Below are 22,671 nucleotides of genomic sequence, written 5' to 3' on the forward strand. Positions count from 1 at the left end.
AAGTATTTTTAACACATATTTTATTGACATTATTTATTGGGTTGGTGAGAAATGTGATCAGGCATGGACTAACTGTGGTTTAATTTTAGGACAAGGTTTGTCCGCCCTTCACTTCAGGTGCCATTTTCGTGCCTTTCTATTTTTGTGATTACGGTTAAGTTATATCAATATTTTATATTATTATTTATTTTTGTTTTATTATATCTATAAAAAAAAATAATATAAAATATTGATATGGCTTAACCGTGATCACACAAAACAAGAGGGCACAAAGAGGGCATCAGAAGTGGAGGGCAGACAATCTTTTTTCTTAATTTTAAGGAAAACTAATCAAAAGTACTTAAAAACTTTAAGTTTTAACGATAAGGAGAAAATAAAGGCTAAAGTGAATAGTACCAGGATTGACTTTTTAGTGTAAAAATGTGATTTTTCGTTAAAGTAAACAGTATCGGAAGCTTTTCGTTAAAGTTACGTTAATTTTCTGTGGGGAAATTTTATAAAACAGGTTAGCACTTCTCACTTTCACATTGGACTAACTGTGGTTTAATTTTATTTTGTGAAATTTTATTTAAACCTATATAATCTTTTTGTACATCCAGTTTACTCTTTACCCTCATATTAATTTTAATGAAACTATCAATATCTTTTTAGACCCATATTTACTACCTAAACTACCCTTACAAACCCAATTCAATTTGCAATTTATCTTAAACCCATTTAAAAAATAAAAAGCCAAAATCAATGCATTTTCTACACATTCTCTCATTCCAACTGTTGCTTTTTGATGAAGTCTTCATCAACCTCTACAGCGTAGTTCTAAAAAAAATATTAAGATATCTTACGTGACGATGTATGTTGCATATGAACTTGAGTTTTTATGGTTTGATGATATAAAGACTTATAAGTTATAACCTATAAGCATATATTGCTAGATGAATCATGTCTTATCGAACAAATTGAAGGAAGTAGAGGAAATTAAAAGACGTACACGCACACTTATGAATGAGAAGGCCACTTGATAGGATTAAAAGCACACCACAAAATAGAACACAAATGTCCTATTGATTTTCCTTATTAACACTAAGATTTGTCAATTGTAGCATATGAAAATAAGGATATTTCCCGCAGAAGATTGTTTTATCTAACTATTTAAAATGTCACAAAAGCTGGGCTTTTGTCCCTACTGATCAGCCACCAAAAAATAATTATTAGACCGACTTACACTTATTTAAAGTCTATGAAATTTTATATGCAGATACTAGACACACAGAGCTACACTCACACAAATTTTTGGGATTTTTGAAGTTGATTTGCAATTTAAATTAAATCGAACAAAAACAGATTTTAAGTAGTTCGCAAATTAAGAAAAACGAGTTAGGGGAATTGCTATCCACCACCAAATAATCATGCAAACATGTTATGTTTCATTCAAATTCCTTTCATTTTTGGATGAAGATGCTCAAGTTGGCTCAATGTTAGAACTCAACCTATTACTCTTTTTTATGTAGTATGTTAAGAGAATGGCGTTTTCAACTTAACTTAGTCCCTAACATGCAATCTAGAATGGTGTGTTCATAGATTTAACAAGTAGAAATCATTAAGAACGAAAATAGTTTGAGTCATCACAAGGCATCGTAAGTACTAGCGTTGTCTTTGAGTCATCATGATGCGAACATTATACGCACACAAATTAAACCCTCTTTTTATCAATTGTAGTAAGTATGTAAGTAGGGATCGTTCTGGACTGGGGATTATGAAGGATTGTTAATCACTTGGATTTGACTCAAAAACGTAAAAACAAGTTTAAAACACTATACTAGACTCAAAGAATGCAAAACTCAAAATAAGATAGATTGTAATGACTAAGACTAAACAAAATATGGGGGGATTGAGGTTTTGACGAAATTAGACTAAAATGCACAAATTGTAATTAAGGGCAAAATGTAAATGTGAACGTGATGAAAATATGGATGAATGCTAGCTAGAAGGTTCTTCTCCACACATGTTACACTTGCATACAAGATGATTTTCGGTTGGTCTTTCGATGAATTATGAAACTCAACACCCCGGGTTAATTAGGTCCGCTTAAATTAACCGTCAAGTTTTCCTTAAGTTAATGAATTGGATGATTGCATGCAACAACCCAAAGCATTCCCCACAAGTTCCCTACATGAATTGCATAATAGAGATACAAGCAAGAATCATTAAGTTCTTTGAAAACTATAAGTGTTGACGAAGCATTCGTTACTATGAATTGCATGAAACTTATGCCAAGAATTTACTTAACGCGATTGTTTATAAGCAACCTCCACTACTTGTGAATATAAGTTCATAACTATTAGGTGAAACTCACTTATATTCTAGCGTCATATTCATGCATGAAAATTAAGCGTGCACTCTCAATAAACATACATAAATAGGTTATTAATCAAACAGTTAAACAAATTGAATCCACAACTCATGAAATTCCTAACCAAAGGTAATCAATTCATATTGCAAGCGTAAACATGGTTTCGAATCACCCCTAGCTATGGGGGGTTTAGTTCCTCATACGTACAAAACAAAGATACGTAAATTTAATCATTAAAATCAAGGAAAAGAAAACACCTAAAAATTCCAACAACTCAAACTTGAATTGTATGAACGTTTAGGCCCTTCTCCTCCTCTTTGTTGAGGCACAAGGTCTAAGGATAGGTTTTGGATTGGTGTTTGTATGGAGGAATGGTTGGATAGTGTTTTGGAGGGTTGGGGAGTGGTGGAAATAGAAGAGAAGAATGATAGAAATGGAGTGGGGATGCACGACAAAGGGCTTCTAAGGGGAAGATGGTGTGTGTTTGAGTTGTGAATGGAGGTGTGGGAATGAATGAATTGTGTGATGGGATTGCATGGTTTTATAGGGAGAGAATGGGTGAGAATGTGAGAGAATGTGGCTGCAATGATTAAGGAGGGAATGCATGTGGAATGGCAGCTAGGTTGGTTGGTGGAAATCTGAAAATGGGTGCTGTTTTGCACAGCAATGAAGGGAAGTTTGGTGCTGGAAATGCATGTGTTTGCATGTGAATTAAAACTAGAGTGAATGATGATGAATGCATGTGGATTAAAGAGTGAATGGTGGCTGCAATAATGAAATGGAATGGCTGGAAAGTGGAAGAGAATGTGGTGCAATGATGGAATGGGAAGCTGGAATTGATATGTGATGCACAACAATGAAGGGAAGTGATTGTTGTTTGTGTGAAGTGTGTGTGAATGCATGTGAGTGGCAGCTAGGGTGAATGATGATGAATGCATGTGGATTAAAGAAGGAGAATGTGGTGTAATGATGAAGTGGAATGGCTGGAAATGCAAGGGGGAGTGCGGCTAGGATGTTGTTTGTGTGAAGTGTGTGTGAATGGTGGTTTTGCATGGCTTTGATGGATTGTTTGATTGGGCTAGAGGTTTTCCATGGCTCAAAGGATTTGTTTGATTGGGCTAGGCCCTTTGTTTTATGTCCTAAAGTGCATACAAGGCCTTCAATTTCGTCCAACACTTTGGCTCCAAGCATAAGCTATCCACTCTTAGCCCAAAAGTGCTCCAAAAGGCTCCAAAATGCACTTCTTTGCTCCTTTAGCCATATGAACCTAAAAACACACGAAAATGGCTTAAACTACTAAAACAACTAGGAATTAACAATATAAATGCACGAAAACAAGCTAAGTAAGTCGTCTAAATATGCTCCTATCACATCACAAGACATCGTGAGTACTAGCGTTGTCTTACTTATTCTAGCAATTGATTCACATGTTAATCGCAATTAACAAGTACTACTCTAGAACATATGTAGGTTCTCATTCGACAAGGGCAGACACACACATATTCATAGCATTAGAATCCTAGATATGCTTACTAAGTATGCATCTGTAAAAAACACATAAAGAATTCATCAATGAGACAAGTAGTGAACCAATTTTCATCCATTCATAAAAGTAATTCAAACGAAATGTCATAACAAACTTGCAATCATATTCGGGGCTTCAAAATAGCCCCTAACTACTAAAAATTAGTTACACATAATTCTCAAATTAAACCAAAAAAAAAAAAAAAAGACATGAGTTTGAGAAGATAAAACTGAAAGAAGAGAATGCCAAGATTTCCTCCTTCCTTTCCTTCTTTCCCCAACGCAGCAGCCTTGCCTTTTTTCCTTGCTTTCCTTCCTTTTTTTTCTATTTTATTTCCACCTTTTTTTCCACTCTTTTTTTTCCACACTTTGCCGCTGCAACCTATAGCCCTTTTCTTCTTTTTGATTGCCACAGTTTTTTCTCCATAACTCACCCCACTAATAGCCATTTAGTGATGACAATAAGTGAGAGGAAATGCTAAAACAATTGTAACTCTTTGGGCAGCCTTTATGCCCATTACTCCCACTTAATTTTCCATTTCCTCTGATATTTGAATAGGTGTCAGCTAGCTTGTTCTTGGTTGCATCAGTTTTGGCTGCTAGTTTTATTGGATTTACTGCTTTCAATGCTTTCTTGTCAGTTACAAACTGCTCAGCCTTTTGAGAACCTTTTTGTGTTAAAACGACCATAACTTCTTCTACAAAAATGATATTAAAAATCTGTGAAATACTCCAGAAAATAGACATCTGTAGCTTTCCAACATATAAGGCTCATTATCTAATTCATTCTGAGCTGTCCGCAACTTGCTTCCAAAGTCAGCTGACCTGCACAGGCAGTTTTGACGAATTTGTTACTTAAAATTCCACTTGTGCTATTTTTCTTTTCTTTACTTGACAAATCCTACAAAACACAAAAACAAAATAAATAGCTCAAAAATATAAAGAACTAACTAAAAAAAGACAAGTGAATTTGATGTAAAATTTATATAAATATGAGCTTATCACCACTTCCTTTGCCTACAAAATAATACTAAACAACAGAAAGAGGACAATCGGTTGTCTTGTCAATGAAGCAAAGCTGACCAGAGGCCAAAAAGAACAAAAGGATAGGGTAACTTGCATAGGCAACAGAGTCATAACGTTATATATGACATGTAAAACAATAATTCAATTCTTGCATAAATCCATTCGTACTTAGTTGAAGAATCCAAAACTTCTAGATTATCGTCTACCTATAAAAAAATAAGTTAGCTTTTTCTCAATGGGAGAGTCTTAGGGATTTTGTCAAAACAAAACGTAGAAGAAAAATTAAGTAATAATTAGAGCTTAATTATTAGGGGTGGATTTATTGATAAATCTTATTTTTCTTGTTAATTTTATTTAATACTTGATGGTAATTATAAGAAATTTTACATTTTAAATTTAAGTTGGATGTAGAAAGATGTTAGATGAGTTCAAATAAAATTTTTGATTTATTTTTAATAAAAATCGAACCTAAATAATTTAGAGGAGTTCAAGAAGAGAAAGCAAACGTGATGATCTTACATTCTAATTTTTCTATTTGCACTTATGCTAATTGCGTATTTGTTACTCTTCTTTTAATTCGATCGAAAATAAAAGGAGCGAGAAAATTGTTACTCTTCTTTAAATTCGAGGAATATGTTTCCATTTCAACTACTTTTTTAACTTTTGCACTTTTTTAAAATGCTAGACAAAAACCAGCTTATTTTATAAGCAGAATCTCTATTATACAATTGCACTGAATTGACAAAGATTTGAGATATTATATATATGCTGTTGACAAAAAATAAAAAAATAAAAAAGAACACAGAAGCTATTGGAAATTGGCAAAAGTACTCACTATTTGCCTGCTCCACAATAAATTTTATGATCTAAACAGTTCAAATTTTAGGTTATTATAACTACATCATTCACGCAAAATTTCATTCAAATTAGAAACTATTTTGCCATTCAATTATTATGGTAAAACATTTCATTGTTTATCAATAACTTCGTCATCGTCTATTTATCATGTCACAATTAGATAACTAAATAGCTTATGTTTTCAATGAATTTTTGTAAAGATGATCTTTCAATAATAATCTAGAAAATGATTGGTTCAAATTTTAAGAAATATTGCTTAGCGAGTCTAAACAAGTGGTTAGTTTCGTATTAAAATACTACCCAGTTGGCACTTGAGCATTCTTGTACATATTGATGCAACGATTTTTACAATGAGTGAAGAAATAAATTGATATTAAATTTGTCGTCCATGATATTTGAACATAAACTTTAAGTATATGAATAAATACATTTTAAGCACTTGAGCTATAAGCTCCTTGCAAGTCAATTTAACCTACTAAAAATATCTTTAACCAATAGATTACTAAGGTGATCACTGGTTTTGAATGTATGTGTGTGTGTGTGTGTTTTTTTTTTTTTTTTTTTTTTTTGTTTGTTTGTTGAAATGGTACGATATTCATTAATCAAGGGAAATAGCGTGTATAATGAGCCTCAATAAAAACTTTGTCGGAATTTCAACCCGATTCAAGAGAAAAAGAGCGTCATGCACAAACAACATAAGGGAATCTATCCTCAAGGAAATGTAATTATAAAGCAGCCACATTAACTAGAAATATCCTCTAGTAAGATGTCAATGATGATGTCCGGTTGTTCCTTGAACCATGACACTTCATATTGTATTCCAATTTCGGTACGAGCAAGCGCATATGAGCTGCATTATTACCCGCTAACAAGATTCAACTTTGGCTGAGTGAAAGCAAGGAGGAAAGTACACACATCATTAATGATAGGTCCCAACAATGAACAATCTTCCTCACACCGCTGCACAGCAGCAAGCGTGATGCTCGAATCTCCTTCGAAAATAACATCGACTCCAGTTGGGTAGAGTTCCTGGACAAACACCACTGCCTTCCTTGCCGCTAGAAGCTCAGCTTGCAGCGGCGATGCAACGTTTTCAAGCGGTTCAGAGACTCCAGCCACAAAAGCCCTAGAAGCATCCCTAACAATCCCAAGGCAGTCTCTGAGATTTTGGGACCCTGTGCAAAATTTATAAAATGACCATTCCTTAAAATATTTTTAAAAAGTAGAATAATATATTGATGCTAAAAAACAATATGTTAAATTAAAACAAACTTTACCACTCACTTATTGCAAGTTTATAAATGTCATTAATTATAAGTAAAAAGAGCTACAAACATAACCTTTTCTAAATAAGCAAAAGAAGTTCAATTTTAAACAACCAAACATGAAAAAAAAAAACTTCAAAACTCTAACTTTAAAGTTTCATTGAATATAACATATCATTATATAATAAAATTGAAAAAATAAAAATATCGTTTTTAGAGTATTATTATTAACACTGAAAATATCTCATTGTCCTCCAAATTTTTATATTTGGAAAGGAAAACAACTCTTGTAAAGAGTGTACAATGAGATTTTTAAATGCTGACAAAAATAATTTTTTAAATATAAAACATTATTACATAATATTAGATGACAAATTTTGGAGGGCCTTCAAATTTGTGGCCTGTGCAACTGCACCTCCTCCTTTCCTGGACCACACCTCCCATGCCCCGTCAAAGTTACATTTGATCCCACCACACCAAACCCCCCCCCCAAAAAAAAAAAATTTTGTGTGTGTTCCCCCATATCCTGATTTTAAAGGCCAACTCTTCAATACCATCCCTTTGAAGCTACTATTGATAAGCCTACCTTGTGCACTATATCATGCATTTTTAAGCATCCTTCCTTGTCACTCTCTAACAACATAAAACTATTCTTGAGTATCTCAATCAATGTTTCAACACACTTTCCTGCTTCCCTCTTGGAATCGATGTCTTTAAACAGCTGAAGTCCAACCCCAAATTTCACTAAATCATGAACCAATATATCACTGCTTTCCGGATATATGCAGCAGAACAGAAAAAATGATTTCGCTTCCTCGCTCCCTAAACATTCGTAGCTCAACTCTATTTTCCGATACGCTTCTTGTACCATCCCTGGAATATTTTCGGGGCAAGGCTTTCTTAGTTGTCTCAGTGCATCCTCCCACGTTTGCTTGCTTTTATGCTGCAGTGCCCTTCCAACAGTTGCAATTGCAATTGGTAAACCGGCACATTCACTCAGAACCTGTTGTGCTACCGGACGTAGCTCATGAGATTCAATGGAACTGCCTGCCATCTCTCTAAACAAACTCCAAGCTTCTTGCTCTGGCAAAATTCCAATGGGTAAACTCTTCTTGTTGCCGGACAGATGGAAGCTACTTTGAGCTCTCATGCTAACACTAGATTCATCAAGGAGTCCCAACATAAAGATTATCTTACAGTTTCCGTTGGGTGACCCATAAGGGATTCCGATGGCCTCAAGATCAAGCATTTCCCGGACATCAAGAAATACTACAAGCAACCTCCTAGAGTCTCTGGACATTCGAGCACGCAGCACCTTTGCCCGTTCAAACAAATTCCCATTTCCCAACTTCACTTGTAGATTATCTGCAATCTCATCTTGTATTCGTCTCAAGTTGGGATCAAGGGACACAACAGTCATGACAACTTCTTCAAATAGACCTTGCTGCTTGACTCTCTCCATGAACTCTTCCGTCGTTACTGTATCTCCTGTTTTGATTTCGCCACAATTAATGCTAATCAAGTTGATATTTTCATCCTGCAGAGCCCTTAAGATCCCCCTTGTACATGGTAGTTTGTATTCCAAGCGCTCCGAAAGCTTCATGGGTGGTGGTTCAGTAAAGTTGGATCTTCTCGAGGAGCTAGCCCCGTCACGAGCCATAACAGATTTGATCATAGAATGACAGAAACAATGAATGAAAATAAGCAGCGAATGAAGAACAAGAGGAATAGGAAACTCTGAATAGAGAAATGTATGGTCTTTAAGCAGACTTTTCTCACAAAAATCAATTTAGTTTGTCAGCAAAGGGAATAGGAAACTGAATGGTCAAGTCTAAACAAACATTAATTTGAAAAGTAATTTGCCGCAGCAAACATTTTAGTAGCAGTCAAAAATAGCATCTTAAAAAAAAAAAAAATCTATATATATATATATATATATACGCGTCATTTTTTTTTGTATTCTAAAAATGCCCTTTCATGTGTCCCGCACTTTTCACGCCAGCCATTAACAGTTGATAGACGTTTAACAAAACGAAAGGTATAAATTGAAACAATTGTAAAACCCTAGGGTTGAAGAGACGACTGACCAAACCAATGATATAAATTGATATAATTTTGAAGTCTCGGTGTAAAATAATAAAATTAAAATCATGCGAACTATTTGAAAACCATTCTAAAATCAAAAGCTGCAAAATGCCGTTAGCACAAACAATATCATCTTAATATTTGTTTTTAGTGGTTTGTAGCTTAATATCCTAGAAAATTGTTGGCTATATATGTATCTATGTCCCAAAATACATATACCAGAAGAACTTATAAGAATTATAAGGTAAAAAAACTCTACATGTGTGACCAGATGTACCAAATCTCATAAGTTCGATAACTCTAGAAATCCATATTTGGATGTGTGACCATATCCCTTCTAAGGATGGTAAACCTACTTAGAAGGCAAAACTCAACATATAACTTCGAAGTTGTTTACTGGACACCAGAAATGCAAAATACTTCTGAAGATTAAGTTTCTTTCCGACTGTCGTTCAGCTCCTTCTGAAGATTTTCACTTGCCCCGCTGATACTTAACTTCACTTCCCTTGGTGTGCTAAGGGAACCTAAACATAAATTCTCCATTCGAGGGCATTCTTCAACAGTTAACTCTTCCAGTGATGGCCAATCTAAATTACATTTGCCTTGAGAAAAACTTATGAGATTTGGTAGAGCGCGAAGTTCCAAATAACTTAGCTGAGGGAGCAAGCTGTTATCCTCTGATTCTTCATCCGCTAGCGGTTTTGCAACTACTACTTCCATCTTCTTGCACTCAATTATGGATAGACCTTCGAGCTTCACCATACCCCTAGCAATGGAAGGAGAGAGTAGAAACTCCAAACTGCCACAACCAGAAATGTGTAATGATGTTAACTGAAAGCCTTGAATTCGATTGGAACCCCTGATTTGCGTCATTTGAGGTTGGGAAATTGAAGATGTTTCGCCCGACTGAGGAAGTGTTGCAGTGGGTTGTTCGTTGGCATTTGATCCCGTGGACTCAAAAATCTCTTCCAGGGAATTGCAACCTTTCACAATTCACTTGTCTAGTTTATGCAATCTATTCTACACCTCAACTGTTACCAGAAGAACTAAGTTTCTACAACCGGACACATGCAGGTCTTGGAGTTCATTGAAAGAGTAGGGTAGAAGCTCCCTGCTCAATAAGGGTAGCTTACTCTACTCCATTATTTCTAAGTCAGAGAACAGTGCAGGGAATTGCTTTGGATTCTGTTTCATTTCTAGATCTTCAAAGTCGAGAACTGTTTCCAGTGACCTACATTCCCTTACTTCAAGTTGTTCCAGACTTTGTAAGTCCTGCATCCAACTGAACGAGAAAATACCAGATAGCTTAGCACATTCCTTCACCATCACAAATCGTAGCTGCCAAAAGGGACTAACCTGTTGAATTAAAGAGATTGTCAGCTGAGCTATCCTGATTTTATACAAGTTTTGACAGAGACTTTAGCAGCTGGCGTAACATATTACAATCTTAAGAAAAGGAAAAATACCTTGATGCCAAATAAATGTTGTTTTGTGGCATAAGCAATGCTACTTTCTGGAGCCAAACTATCTGGAGAAAGACTCATGATTTTTGGTAGGCATTCCAACTTCAACGTGATCAATCCAGGAAAGTTGATCTTACATATAGTTTTGGTGATCCCAACGAACCCTGGTAGTCTTTCAAGATTCAAGCGTAGCAAATTGGGGTGACTGATCTCGTTGACTTCTTCCTCATTTTCCGATTCTTCAATGGCAACAATTTGTTTTGAGGTCTGATCTTTTAAGGCAACAATCTCTTGCAAATAGAGGCAATTTTGTATGTCTAGCTCTTCGGGTTGCTTCAGATGGCTAGCTACTGATAATAGGAAGAGATATTTTAGAACGTAAAGTCTACTCACCTTAACGCATCTCAGATTTCTTAGGCACTGATCAAATTGACTTGGTATCTTCCATAAATGTGTTAATTTAGGTAGAGACGATAAAAATAACTCTCTAAGTTCGTTAAATGACCCCACTGGAAGCTCGCCATGAAAAACCGCCTTGAGCTCCTTTAGTTCATCGATCTTCAGCGTATGCAGGACAGGGAAAACACTTACATATCCCATGTCAAAGACATATTGTAGATCTTCAGAATTGCAGAGCTTTAGAGATTTCAAGTTTAAACAACAGTTTCTTCTCAGGTCATTAAGAGTTCTGCTCATATACTGCATGTCTAACTCTAGAACGTTAGTTTTCTCTAGCAATATAGTTATTCTACTCTCTGCAGGAGATTCTGCTGCATAGCTAAGTCTCAAGTAGTTCTCACAGGGATTCACATCCCAACAACTTCTGTTCCACCATCCTATTGAGATCTTAAATCTTTCAAGCTGATCAAACTGCACCCCTGTTGGCTTTACAAGTGGATTCAGAGCAATTCTAAAGTAGTCAATTGGGACAAGGAACTTAGCTCTGGAGCAAAATGACAAGTGGTGCCCCTGATTTTTGAACCTTGATTTCGATCCTTACATCTGTTCCCTTCATGTAGTTGTGCTTGGTTTTGTTCCTCAACCTCCCATTGCTCGAAGCTATTCCACAGGTACCGTTCTTCTAGATGAGCTAAACTTCATATACCACCCATTGGAATTTTCATAACTCTGCATCCTGTCAAATCTAGCAACCTTAGATTTGACAAGTTTTTAATTTCATCAGGAAATTGATTGATGTTGGATCCACAAAAGATGAGTACCATGAGTGTCCTTAGCTCTCCAATTACGGATCTAGCTTCCACACTGAGATTGCAATTCTCTAGACACAGCGTTTGAAGGTTTCTCAACAGTGGAATCGATGGTAGTATTGCCAGTGGAAATCTGCTTCTGATGGCTAAAACCTTGATGCCTTCACTTGTTCTCAGAATAGTGGCAGGTGGTTCCGATGGACATTTATCAGTGCATGAAATTAATAAAAGCTCGTTATGCATACGAGTTTTATTGGTTATAATGAGTGTACTAGAAGAGTATTTGCCAGGCCAATCCTTCAATTCCACCTTGTGTCTGGTCACAAATCCTTCTTTACCATCAGTAGCTATTGATGAGGCTACATCCCGCACCACATCATGCATTTTGACACACCCTTCCTTGTTGCTGTCTAACGACTAAAAACAACTTTTGAGTATGTCAACCAACGTTTCTACATGGTTTCTTCCTTGTACCAGTGAATACATACCTTTAAACAACCCAAGCCCGAAACCATATCTAACCAAATCTTCAACCGGTATATTGCTGCTTTCTGGATACAGACAATACAGGAAAAAACATGATTTGGCTTCCTCGCTTTCTAGACATTCATAACTTAGCTCTATTTTCCGGTAAACTTCATGTATCATTCCCTGAATGTTTTCTGGGCAAGTGTTTCTTAGTTGTGTGAGTGCATCATCCCACATTTTCTTGCTTTTATGCCTTAGCGCTCTTCCCACCGTCGAAATTGCGATTGGCAAACCAGCACATTCTCTTAAAACCTGTTGCGCTACAAGACGTAGCTGAGGAGATTCAATGGATGTGCCTGCCATATCCTTAAACAAACTCCATGCATCTTGTTCTGGCAACACACTGATCGGAAAATTCCTTTTGGTTTCTATGTCATTGAATATATCTTGATTTCGTGATGACACCAAGATTTTGCAGCAAGATGGAATTCCTGCTTCCTCCATATCTATCTGTGTCCAAGCATTATCTAATATTACAAGGACCCTCTTATTACCCGATAATCTTTCTTTTAACTCGTTTGCTCTTCCAGCTAAACTTAGCCCTGTGAGCTTCAGACCTAGAAAATCTGCGATTTCCTGTTGAATATGACTTAAGTCAGGAGTTTGGGCAAAAACTGCCATGCAACCTCATCGAATAGATTCAATGCTTTTGCTCTCTTCCCAACTTCTTTCACCAAAGTTGTCTTGCCAATACCTCCCATTCCACATATCACAACCGGATTGATTTGATCATCGGTTAGAGCATTCATTACATCTCTAATGGTTAAATTTCTTGATTCAAAATGTATATTGCATTTTACGGATGTAGATGCCAATCACAATTTGAAATTTCTTTTAGTTCTCACCTCACTGGAGACATTCGGATGTTTGGCTACCAATATGATCTTGCATCTTTCCTCGCTATCACCACCAAGGATTCCAACTGCCACCAAATCAAGTAATTCCCAAACATCAGCCAAAATCACGACGAGCCTATTCGAGTCCATGGACATGATTCTACAATTTAGCTTCTCTGCTCGCTCAAGTAAACTTCTATCTTCCAAAGTCAGCCCCAGCACATCTGCTATTGCACCTTGTATCCTTTTCAGGTCAGGATTCTGGGACACAACTGCCACCGCAACCTCTTGATATAAATCTTGCTCTTTGACTCTCCGGATGAACTCTTTCGTTGTTACAGCATCTTCCCGTTCAATTATTCCAGCAATACCAATCATATCGATGTTGTCATCTTGCAGAGCTTTCAGGATCTCCTCTGAATAGGGTAATCTATGCTGAGGACCCTCAAAAAGTTCCATTGCTGCTGCTGGAGGAGCAGGGTCAGATGTTCCTGAGGAGCTGCCCCCTTCATGTATTGCCGAAAACCCTATCTCCGGGGGAGGAGCAGGATACGAAACCCTCGTGAAACTCCCATCTCTAAGAAGGTTGTCAACCACCAAACTCATCTTCTTAGCCTTCTCACCCAAGTAACGCCGCGACTTCAACTTCGAATACCAACCATTAAAACACCTTGGCTTCTCAACTCGTTTCCAAAACAAGTCTCCATTTCTTGTATAGTCTTGTTTACATTGCACAGCCAGGTCTCAACTTCAGGAGCGATTGTCTCCAAATTCCGGGCTGCTGCCTCCACGGCGAGTTTCACCCCGTCTCTTTTGCCAACCAGCCTCTCAGTTTGACCAGTGAGATGCTCTACATTACTCTTGTAATGGATCAAATAACTTAACTTTCGCCAAACCGGAGTCACAGTGAATTGAGCCAGTTTGGTAACAGCTGAAATGCAAATGTCCATTTTTGTATTTTCCTTTTTCTTCCTCTTCCGGTGACTATGATCAGAAATCGCAAACAAAGCAATACCAAAGGCAAAGAAAGAAAGAACTTTGTCACATACAGATTAACGAAAACGAAGAATAAGTTGTAATTCGGATTAGATAGTTTCTGGGAAGATCGATCACACAAGTGTTCAATGGAAGCAGAACTCTTGACTGTACGTAGTTTATGTAACTGTTCTGCATTGTATCAAACACTAATTTATTCTCCATAACTCGTTTATCCCCAATTATTCTTTGTAATTTAATCATAGCAACAGTAGTGTTTGATATTTTTTGAAATTTTTTTTATCCTTATTTACTTTTTCTTTTTGTCACATGGCACTTTCACAAGGAATGAAATCTCATGCATTTAAGATGTACTTACGTGAGGCTAGATGATACTCAAATATAGACGATTCATTTTTGGCCTGACTTGTGCCATAAAAGTTTTTTCTGGATATTGGTATTGCATTTATCACGTCATCAATTAACAATCAAGTTTTTTGGATTATGTGGCATGGTTATAAAAAAATACAACTTCAAAGATACCATTGCAACGTTTTAAAAATAGAGGTAATAAAGTGACAGGGTAAAAACTTTAAAGGAGTCAAATTTAGTTTGCCCGAATTACTTGTTGAAACATATGAGGTCCGCTCCTCTTGGGAAAAGAATCCATGAAGAGAGGCCGTTTTCAATTTAGGGGCAGATGACATGATATCGCATGCATGTTTGAAGGGAACAGATTCTGCTGCTTACTGCAAATTTGAAAAAATGACGGAAAGTGAGCGTTGAAATGTCCAACCCTTTTCGTGTAAAGACACTAATTTCCTTATAACTGGACCCTAGTTTTTACTTTCTTGTGGTATATCCTCATCTTTGACTTTAACCACCCAAAGTAAATAAAGGGACAGCAACAAGGATAAATTACCTTTTTATTTATTTATTTACTTTTTCTGGAAATTCTTTTTCTAATTTCTTTATAAGAAAAGGGAGAATTTTGTGGGGTAGAAGAGACAGAAGAACATGTCAGCCTAGTAAAATTAGTGTGTTCGAATATTAACTTTTCCTTGCCACTTAGTATTATAATCTAGTAGTATTTTTCATGACTAATAAATAAGATATCTTAGTTCTATTATTGCCAAAGACAAATTTGAACCGCATTATTGCTAGACCATTGTGAGGCTAAGCCTTCCGCATCTCTTAGTGTAAATAATATTAATTGTTAAAAAAAAAATACTAAGATATTTTTAATATCGATTATTCAAAAAATAAAAAAGAGATGGGGGTGTGAAAAAAAAAAATACAAGGATTGGGTATTGGAACCCTAGATGTAACATCCCACATCGCCCAGGGGAATGATCCTTATATGTATATTCCCATCCCTACCTAGTGCAAGGCCTTTTGGGAGTTCACTGGCTTCGGGTTCTGTAAGAACTCCGAAGTTAAGCGAGAAGGGGGCTAGAGCAATCCCATGATGGGTGACCCACTGAGAAGTTGCTCGTGAGTTCTCAAAAACAAAACCGTGAGGGAATGGTAAGCCTAAAGCGGACAATATCGTGCTACGGTGGTGGAGCGGACCCGGGAAGTGATCCGCCCTGGGCCGGGAAGTGATCCGTCCCGGGCCGGGATGTGACAATTTGGTATCAGAGCCTAACCCTGGTCGCGTGTGTGCCGACGAGGACGTCGGGCCCCTAAGGGGGGTGGATTGTAACATCCTACATCGCCTAAGGGAGTGATCCTTATATGTATATTCTCATCCCTGCCTAGTGCGAGGTCTTTTGGGAGCTTACTGGCTTCAAGTTCCGTAGGAACCCCGAAGTTAAGCGAGAAGGGGGCTAGAGCAATCCCATGATGGGTGACCCACTGGGAAGTTGCTCGTGAGTTCCCAAAAATAAAACCGTGAGGGAATGGTAAACCCAAAGCGAACAATATCGTGCTACGGTGGTGGAGCGGGCCCGGGAAGTGATCCGCCCCAGGCCGGGATATGACACTAGATGCAAGGCAACAGACATATTGCCCTAACTAACCGTGTCCCCACAAGCTCTAAATAGTAATTCTTTGACACGCACAATATGGATATGCACCATTGATTTTGCTTCACAAATCAGAGATGAAAAGTAAATATGGGGCCTTGAATAGTTGAATGACAATTTTACATGACATTTTATCTAGGATGGTGCTATTCACACATTATCACGACTGTCGAATCTAATAAATTAGAGAATATCAAAGAACAAGAATTAATAGTGTGGGAAATAAAAAGTTGTGTGTGAATAACACTCTCCTTTGTTTAACAGGCACAACATATATGTAACTCTGAGATAAATAGCACCCCTTGCTGTTTAAAATACATATCAACTATCTCGTAACTATTTGTGTTTATTTGCTGATTGAATATTTTGTTGAAATCAGGGCTTGAGCATCCATGCGTTCTACTATATGGCGTGCTTCTTCCTCTGTTGCTGGAACCACATTCAGTAACCTGAATCCATCTTTTGTGGCCTTTGCCTCCGGGCGTACGGTGAAAGTGAAATAAAATGTATTTGAAACCTGTTTCAAACACGAGCAAAGCAATATGTAACTGGAATTGCAGCGAATAGACCACCATAAAAACGAAAGTTCCTTAACCGAATTGGGTAACTGAAACTGTAGCAAGGTCAACTTCTAATGGCATTGATTTAAAGCTAAAACTTAAGCTTTCTTAGGCTCAATTTGGTATTGTTTTTTTTTTTTTTTTTTTTTCACGAAAAGCTGCTTTACTTAAAGTTAATCAGTAAAAAAGTGTTTGTTAAAAAGAAAATATACTTCTTATTTTAAAAGTAATGGTCTCCAGACAGCAACTTTTAAAAGCAATTTGGAGGTTACTTTTAAAAGTTGCTTTAATAAAAGGGAACTTTAACGAAAAGCTCATGGTACTGTTCACTTTAACGAAAAATCACATTTTTACATTAAAAAGTCAATTCTAGTACTATTCACTTTACCCTTTATTTTGTCTTTATCGTTAAAACTTAAAGTTTTCAAACCATTTTCATTAATTTTCTTTTAATAAAAAGTGGAGTTGAGCTTTTAGAACATTTTAAACAATGACACTATTTATTCTTCTAGATAATGTTTTTACATTGCATTTTGTACTCACATCACTTTTAAAAATACAGTTTATCAAACGCTCAACTGCTTTATTTTATAGATAATTATTTTCAAAATACAACAGAAGCAATTTATTAAAAAAGCACGGCAATCCCAAACTGCCCTTAATTCTTTGAACGTGCAGTTAAAGGAACATACCTCACTAGACCTGAGCTTAGGCCTCGTAACGTGGGCCACAACTTCGATGTTAATTAGAGGCTGATCAGGATTTTGAACTTCTGTGTAAAGAACACATGATCTGAAACACAGGAAATCTCCAACGTCCACCTGCTCATTAAAACATACATGTTTCAAACATATTTCTAGCACAGAAATGGATGAATAGAAAACCAGCTTATTCTTCCATCTCCTCAAAGTCACAATCGGGGTCCATCCAAATGCAAAATAAACAGAATGAAGATAATTTGGATGGAATAAAGAACAAAAAGAGACCAGAAAATGCGTTGAAATTTCGATCAAAAGAGAAAATACTGATGATATGGATGATTTGAACAATTGAAAAGAAGGATGCCAATGTGGTACTCACAGGTTTCAAGAAGTCAATATGATCGACTTCCAAAAAGCAAGGCACCAAGCCTGCAAAGGCATAAGCGGTGGAGAAAGCCAATTCAAATGCTCGGTGCATCAAAAACCCTCCAAAGATTCGACCATGCATGTTTCTCTGTTGTGGTTGGCAAATCAAAGAGTTTCCCAAGCGGGTGTACCTCAGAAGAATGTTATCTCTATCTGCCAAGGCAGGCATATCACAGAAGATCCTTTTCGGATTTATGGAACAAAAAGTGTATTTTTGTATTTTCATCAAATTTGGAGATATTTTCCTTTTAAAAATGGTTTTGGGGTCTTAAATGGTGTGCCCAAGGGGGCCCACCCCTGATTTGTGTCCCCGGTCTCTCTCTCCCTTTTCTCTCAATTCTCTCTTCTACCTTACTCTCCCTTATCACTCTCTCTCAGCTTTCTCTAGCTCAGCCCCCTCCGAGGGTTTTTCTCACCAACAAACAACACCACAACAACATCAATATCTCCATTAACACCCTAGTGAGCTTAGAATCGAATGAGAACACCCCGAAACCCTTCCTTTCTCTTGGCCTACATTGTTCACCGAAGTTCTCCGGCTAGTTTCCTTCTCTTTCGATGAAGGTAAGCCTTGAACCTCATCCAAAAGTTGTAGATCATGTCTTAAGTGGTTTTAAGAAGTGTTATCGATGTTTGGATGTAGGAACCTCACAGGGGAAAACTTCCCTAGTTTTCCGACGAGCACCTCCTCTTTCGAGGCAATTTCCAGCCAACCATTGCAAGTTAGCCGGTATGTAGGTATCAATCTCTTCGTCTCGCTGAGTACTACAACTTTCCTTTTTGAATCACCTAATTTCGTTGAGTATTGAAGAAGTTATATCCATTTAAATCTTACCCAGTTTCCGGTGACCTCCGAGGCTTTTGAGGTGTTTTCCGGCCAAACCACATTGAGTTAGCCATTGTGCAGGTACCATTCTCTTCGTCTCGTCAAGAGCTATGATTTACATTTTTGAATCACTCGATTTCGTTGAGTATTGACAAAATTGTTTAAAGTTTGTTTAGTTTTCTGGCCGAAATCCGGCCTTCTCCTTCATTGGGTCTAGCGACCCATAATACTGGTGGGCCAAAAACCAGCAGTTTACCCCTTTGAAACTCATCCTAAAACCCTTAAGAACCCAAAACCCACGAGCCTTTAGGCCCAACCTAGAACCAATTCAAAGCCCTTAACCCAATTATTAAAACCCATCAGCAACCTTTGGGAGTTCAGCCTATTTTTCCCCAACGCAAAACCCAAGTAGAACTAGGCCTTGGACCTAGGACCTTTTGGCCCAAACCCACCAGCCCAGGTTCCAAACCCATCAGAACCCAAGCCCAAAACTCAAACCCAATCCGGATCCAAGCCTAAACTTGTTTGACCTGTTGACCAGAACCCGGTTTGACTGTTGACCCGATCAACGATCAACGTTGACTTTTCAAGTTTTCGTCTAAGAGCCCTCATAGGCTAATTTCGACGTCCTGGACCTGTTTTTGACATTCGTTTTCCCAAATTAAATCATTTGAGTAGAGTTTGATTAATTGCACCTTTTATGTGCTTCGGGGCAATTTGTTGTGGCTTTCTGTCTCTGCTAGTTGTGTGGCTCTTCGGCGGCTAAGTATCTGTGAGTGGACCCTTCTAAAAATGCATGTTTTATAGTAGAAATGCATACATAGAAAAGCATGATTTAACAATTATGTTCTATGAAACGCTTTGAGATAACATGCTTACTGAGGCTATTTTGAATTATTACTATTTTTCCTAATCACCCGTGTTCTTATAGAATATCTGATGGATGACAATATGATATTTAGAACATGTTTAGAACACCTATTTATAGTATAGATGATGGATGACTTTATACTATGAAGTTGCTTTTCAATATATGTATGTTCAATGGTTTTGTATTTACCTAGTGGTCCCTATTCTGCTACGGGACGAAGGGATAGATTCTGGTCCGTCCCGGGCAATGGTTTGGTGTTGGCATAGGGCCTGGAGTGTGTTTCCTCTAGCTATTAGCATAGGGATGAGGAGCCGGCATGGGGCCTGGGTGTAATTTTCCTCTGACTGTCTGCTCAGAGACGGGGAGCCGGCATAGGGCCTCGAGAGATATTGGACATTCACTAGTGATTATTATATATACAAGTTATGATTTGAGACATTGCACGACATGCTAGGTTTCGGAAAACCTATGTTTATCATGATATATATGTGTTTTCATAAAATTTGGGGGTTAGTACGTTGATAACTGTTTTATTATATATATATATATATATATATATATATATCAACTTGGTTCATTCATGTTTGTTTTGCGCTCCCTTCAAGACTTAGAATCGAGGCATACAATCTCGGTGTCAAGGCACTTCTGCATTGGCATCTTCGAGTCCTCTCGGTGTAGGATCTATCCTTTGTTTCATTCAGTTTTATATTATTTCTTTTAGTGTTCTAGTTAGTTGTATGCTCTGAACATGTTCCTTAAATGCATATCCATTATTCTTTTATATTTGTAAGTCTTATCTACCCCTTGTTTTCTGCATTTGCACTTAATAAATGGCTTTCGTCACCCTCAGGTGTCGGCCAGCACGTGTCTATCCTGGTATTCGAGGAATATCGTGATCGAGGTGTGTCAGATTGGTATCAAAGCATGGTTTATTCAAAGCATATTTAGGATCTTTTGTCACTGTAGTAGTGTGCCTATCATGACATCATTTGGATGTCACAACTTCCAGATTTGGTGCCATTCGGCGCTGTTGTGCAAACCTTTCTCTGTTTGAATTGTCACATTCTGGTTGAAATACAAGAATTTGTGTTGGGATTGTGTCTCAGTAGTGATGAAGTGGATTGTTGGATGAATTTCAACATTGGATCGATACTCTGCAACATGCATTCCCTAGGAATTGCGGACATAATTGGATCTACCTAGGAGTGTTGGGAAATAGAGAAACCTAAGTGAGTCGAATTTGGAAGATCTGAAGTGGTGTTGTACTCTGTGACATGCATTCCCTGGGAATGGCGGGCAGAGTCATATCTTAGTGACAATTACTCGAAACATTCGAAGTACGTGTTGGAGAAGGCGAGTAAGCGCTAGTTGTTATGAAGTTTAGTAAGTGGTAGTTAGTGGGAGCAAATCAATGTTCTCGGACTCATTACCACTGAAGAAATTTGTGCGGATCTTTAGAACAATTCTCGGCGATTATTCTATTGATAACCTTCTTACTTATTCCAATCCCGAAGTCAAGTTCCTTAACCTTCGACCGTCAGCTTTACACCAAATTCTTCAGGCGTTGACTTTGTTTAAATTAGATAATTTCTTAAGTGAATCTTCAGTAGTATACGCTATTCTCACCAATTTCCAAAGAGTTGCGATTCTTGTTGTTGTTGTTGTTGGATTAGGATGATGAATATCCAGTCTTGGTTGGATAAACAACCTCCTTGAACTTCACCTCGGTCTAGTACTAAGCGGTAAACCCTAGCTTAGTGTCCATGTACTTTTCGGCAGAGGTGAACTTAAGCCTCTTGCTTGTAACCCAACCGACCAGTGCTCTTGTCCACTAACTGTTCAGCTTGTAATTTTCAATGTAATGGCTTGAGATTCCACCATATTCATCATTGTGGAAGATCAAGCTTGGCTCTAAACTTCTCTGGACTCATTGAGCTTTGGTTTGCTCAAGAGCATCACTAAGGTAGCCAATCGTGTTACTGCATGCATACGCAAGCTGCTTTGTATCTTTCTTCTTCGTCATTATGTTGGTTCAGAGGTTATATCTTTAATTTTTGAACTTTGATTTAGCTCTCACAAAGTATTGTGAATTTCGAAATGTCTTTGGCCTTGTCAAATCTTAAGCAGTTCTTAACTACTCTTGAGCTTAGATCTATTTCCTTTTTGGCTAAGAAACCAGTCAACCTTACTGTGATGGTTGACCAAATAATCATAAACAGTGACTACTATTTTTGTATCTTCACCTTCCTTCGCTGGTTTGTTTCTTAATATGAACTGGATCATATCGGAACATTTTACTGTAGGTTAAAAAAAAAAAAAAAAACGTTTGTTCTCGGCATGATTTCACTCATCCAGTTATCTTGTACTCTAGATTTAATGGACTGTTTTGATCCTCAAATTCTTGAGTGTTCTTTTGGCTGTCTCGACATGGTTTCTCTCACAATCAGTGAATAATTCACGATCGATCAATTCGATGGAAGTGTGCGCCCAATTCTTATCGATTCAGACAGAAATTGGTAGCATAATCTTTTCACAAGCTTACCAAACTTACTAGAAAGAGTTCCACGTGGTTATGAGGTTTAAGTTGTATTTTGGTAAGAGACTGGTGAAGATTATGGTGCAGGTGAGCAGCAGATTGCATCACTATCTTCATGCTAAATTGAATGGTCACCATTCATTATCTTGCTACAATTCATAACCATCATATCGTACTCTGGTAGACCTTTTCGATGATGTGATGTGTTCGCCTCAATGCAGCTTTCCATTACCTAGCACCAGGATCCTTCTATTCGCGAGCACGTGGACGTGAGGTTTGTGCAATCTTTTAGTAAGAGTTGGATGAAGGTTTTAGTACAAAAGGTCAGCGGATTGTATCACAATCTTACTATAATTCATAGGCATCACATCGGTTATTTCCCAACGTAATGTGTTCGTCTCAATGGATCTTTCCACCGCTTCACTTCTGAACCTTATTGTTGTGAGTATGTGGATGTCGAAATGCTTCTGGCAGATCTATTTGGTGCACTCTGGAATGGCACCACAGCGTGGTTGAGGCAAGAATCCGATAATCTTTACACTTATTTCGAAAGATGTGTGCTCTTTTTGCTTTCTAGGTTGATTACATGTGAGTCGGTCTTTTTTC

General features: G+C 37.4%; 2 protein-coding genes across 2 annotated transcripts; both read right to left on the reverse strand.

The window, feature by feature from the left end:
* Nucleotides 1–9,537: 9,537 nt before the first annotated feature.
* LOC103949618 (probable disease resistance protein At4g27220) lies at nucleotides 9,538–14,093 on the reverse strand. Its single transcript, XM_048591035.1, has 7 exons — nucleotides 13,872–14,093; nucleotides 13,153–13,782; nucleotides 12,541–12,883; nucleotides 12,268–12,330; nucleotides 10,575–11,449; nucleotides 10,271–10,464; nucleotides 9,538–9,907 (listed from the first exon to the last, which is right to left on the reverse strand). Exons 1-7 carry the CDS (start codon nucleotides 14,091–14,093, stop codon nucleotides 9,538–9,540), a joined length of 2,697 nt encoding a protein of 898 aa, XP_048446992.1.
* Nucleotides 14,094–16,491: 2,398 nt separating this feature from the next.
* On the reverse strand, nucleotides 16,492–18,732 carry LOC103949543 (acyl-coenzyme A thioesterase 2, chloroplastic-like). The gene is made up of 4 exons (XM_048591042.1): nucleotides 18,668–18,732; nucleotides 17,786–18,014; nucleotides 17,398–17,526; nucleotides 16,492–16,662 (listed from the first exon to the last, which is right to left on the reverse strand). Exons 1-4 carry the CDS (start codon nucleotides 18,730–18,732, stop codon nucleotides 16,492–16,494), a joined length of 594 nt encoding a protein of 197 aa, XP_048446999.1.
* Nucleotides 18,733–22,671: the final 3,939 nt, after the last annotated feature.

This window comes from the organism of the source record quoted next, unplaced genomic scaffold (genome assembly GCF_019419815.1).
Source record: "Pyrus x bretschneideri cultivar Hongxiangsu unplaced genomic scaffold, Pyrus_bretschneideri_v1 Contig10, whole genome shotgun sequence".
NCBI lineage: Eukaryota > Viridiplantae > Streptophyta > Magnoliopsida > Rosales > Rosaceae > Pyrus > Pyrus x bretschneideri.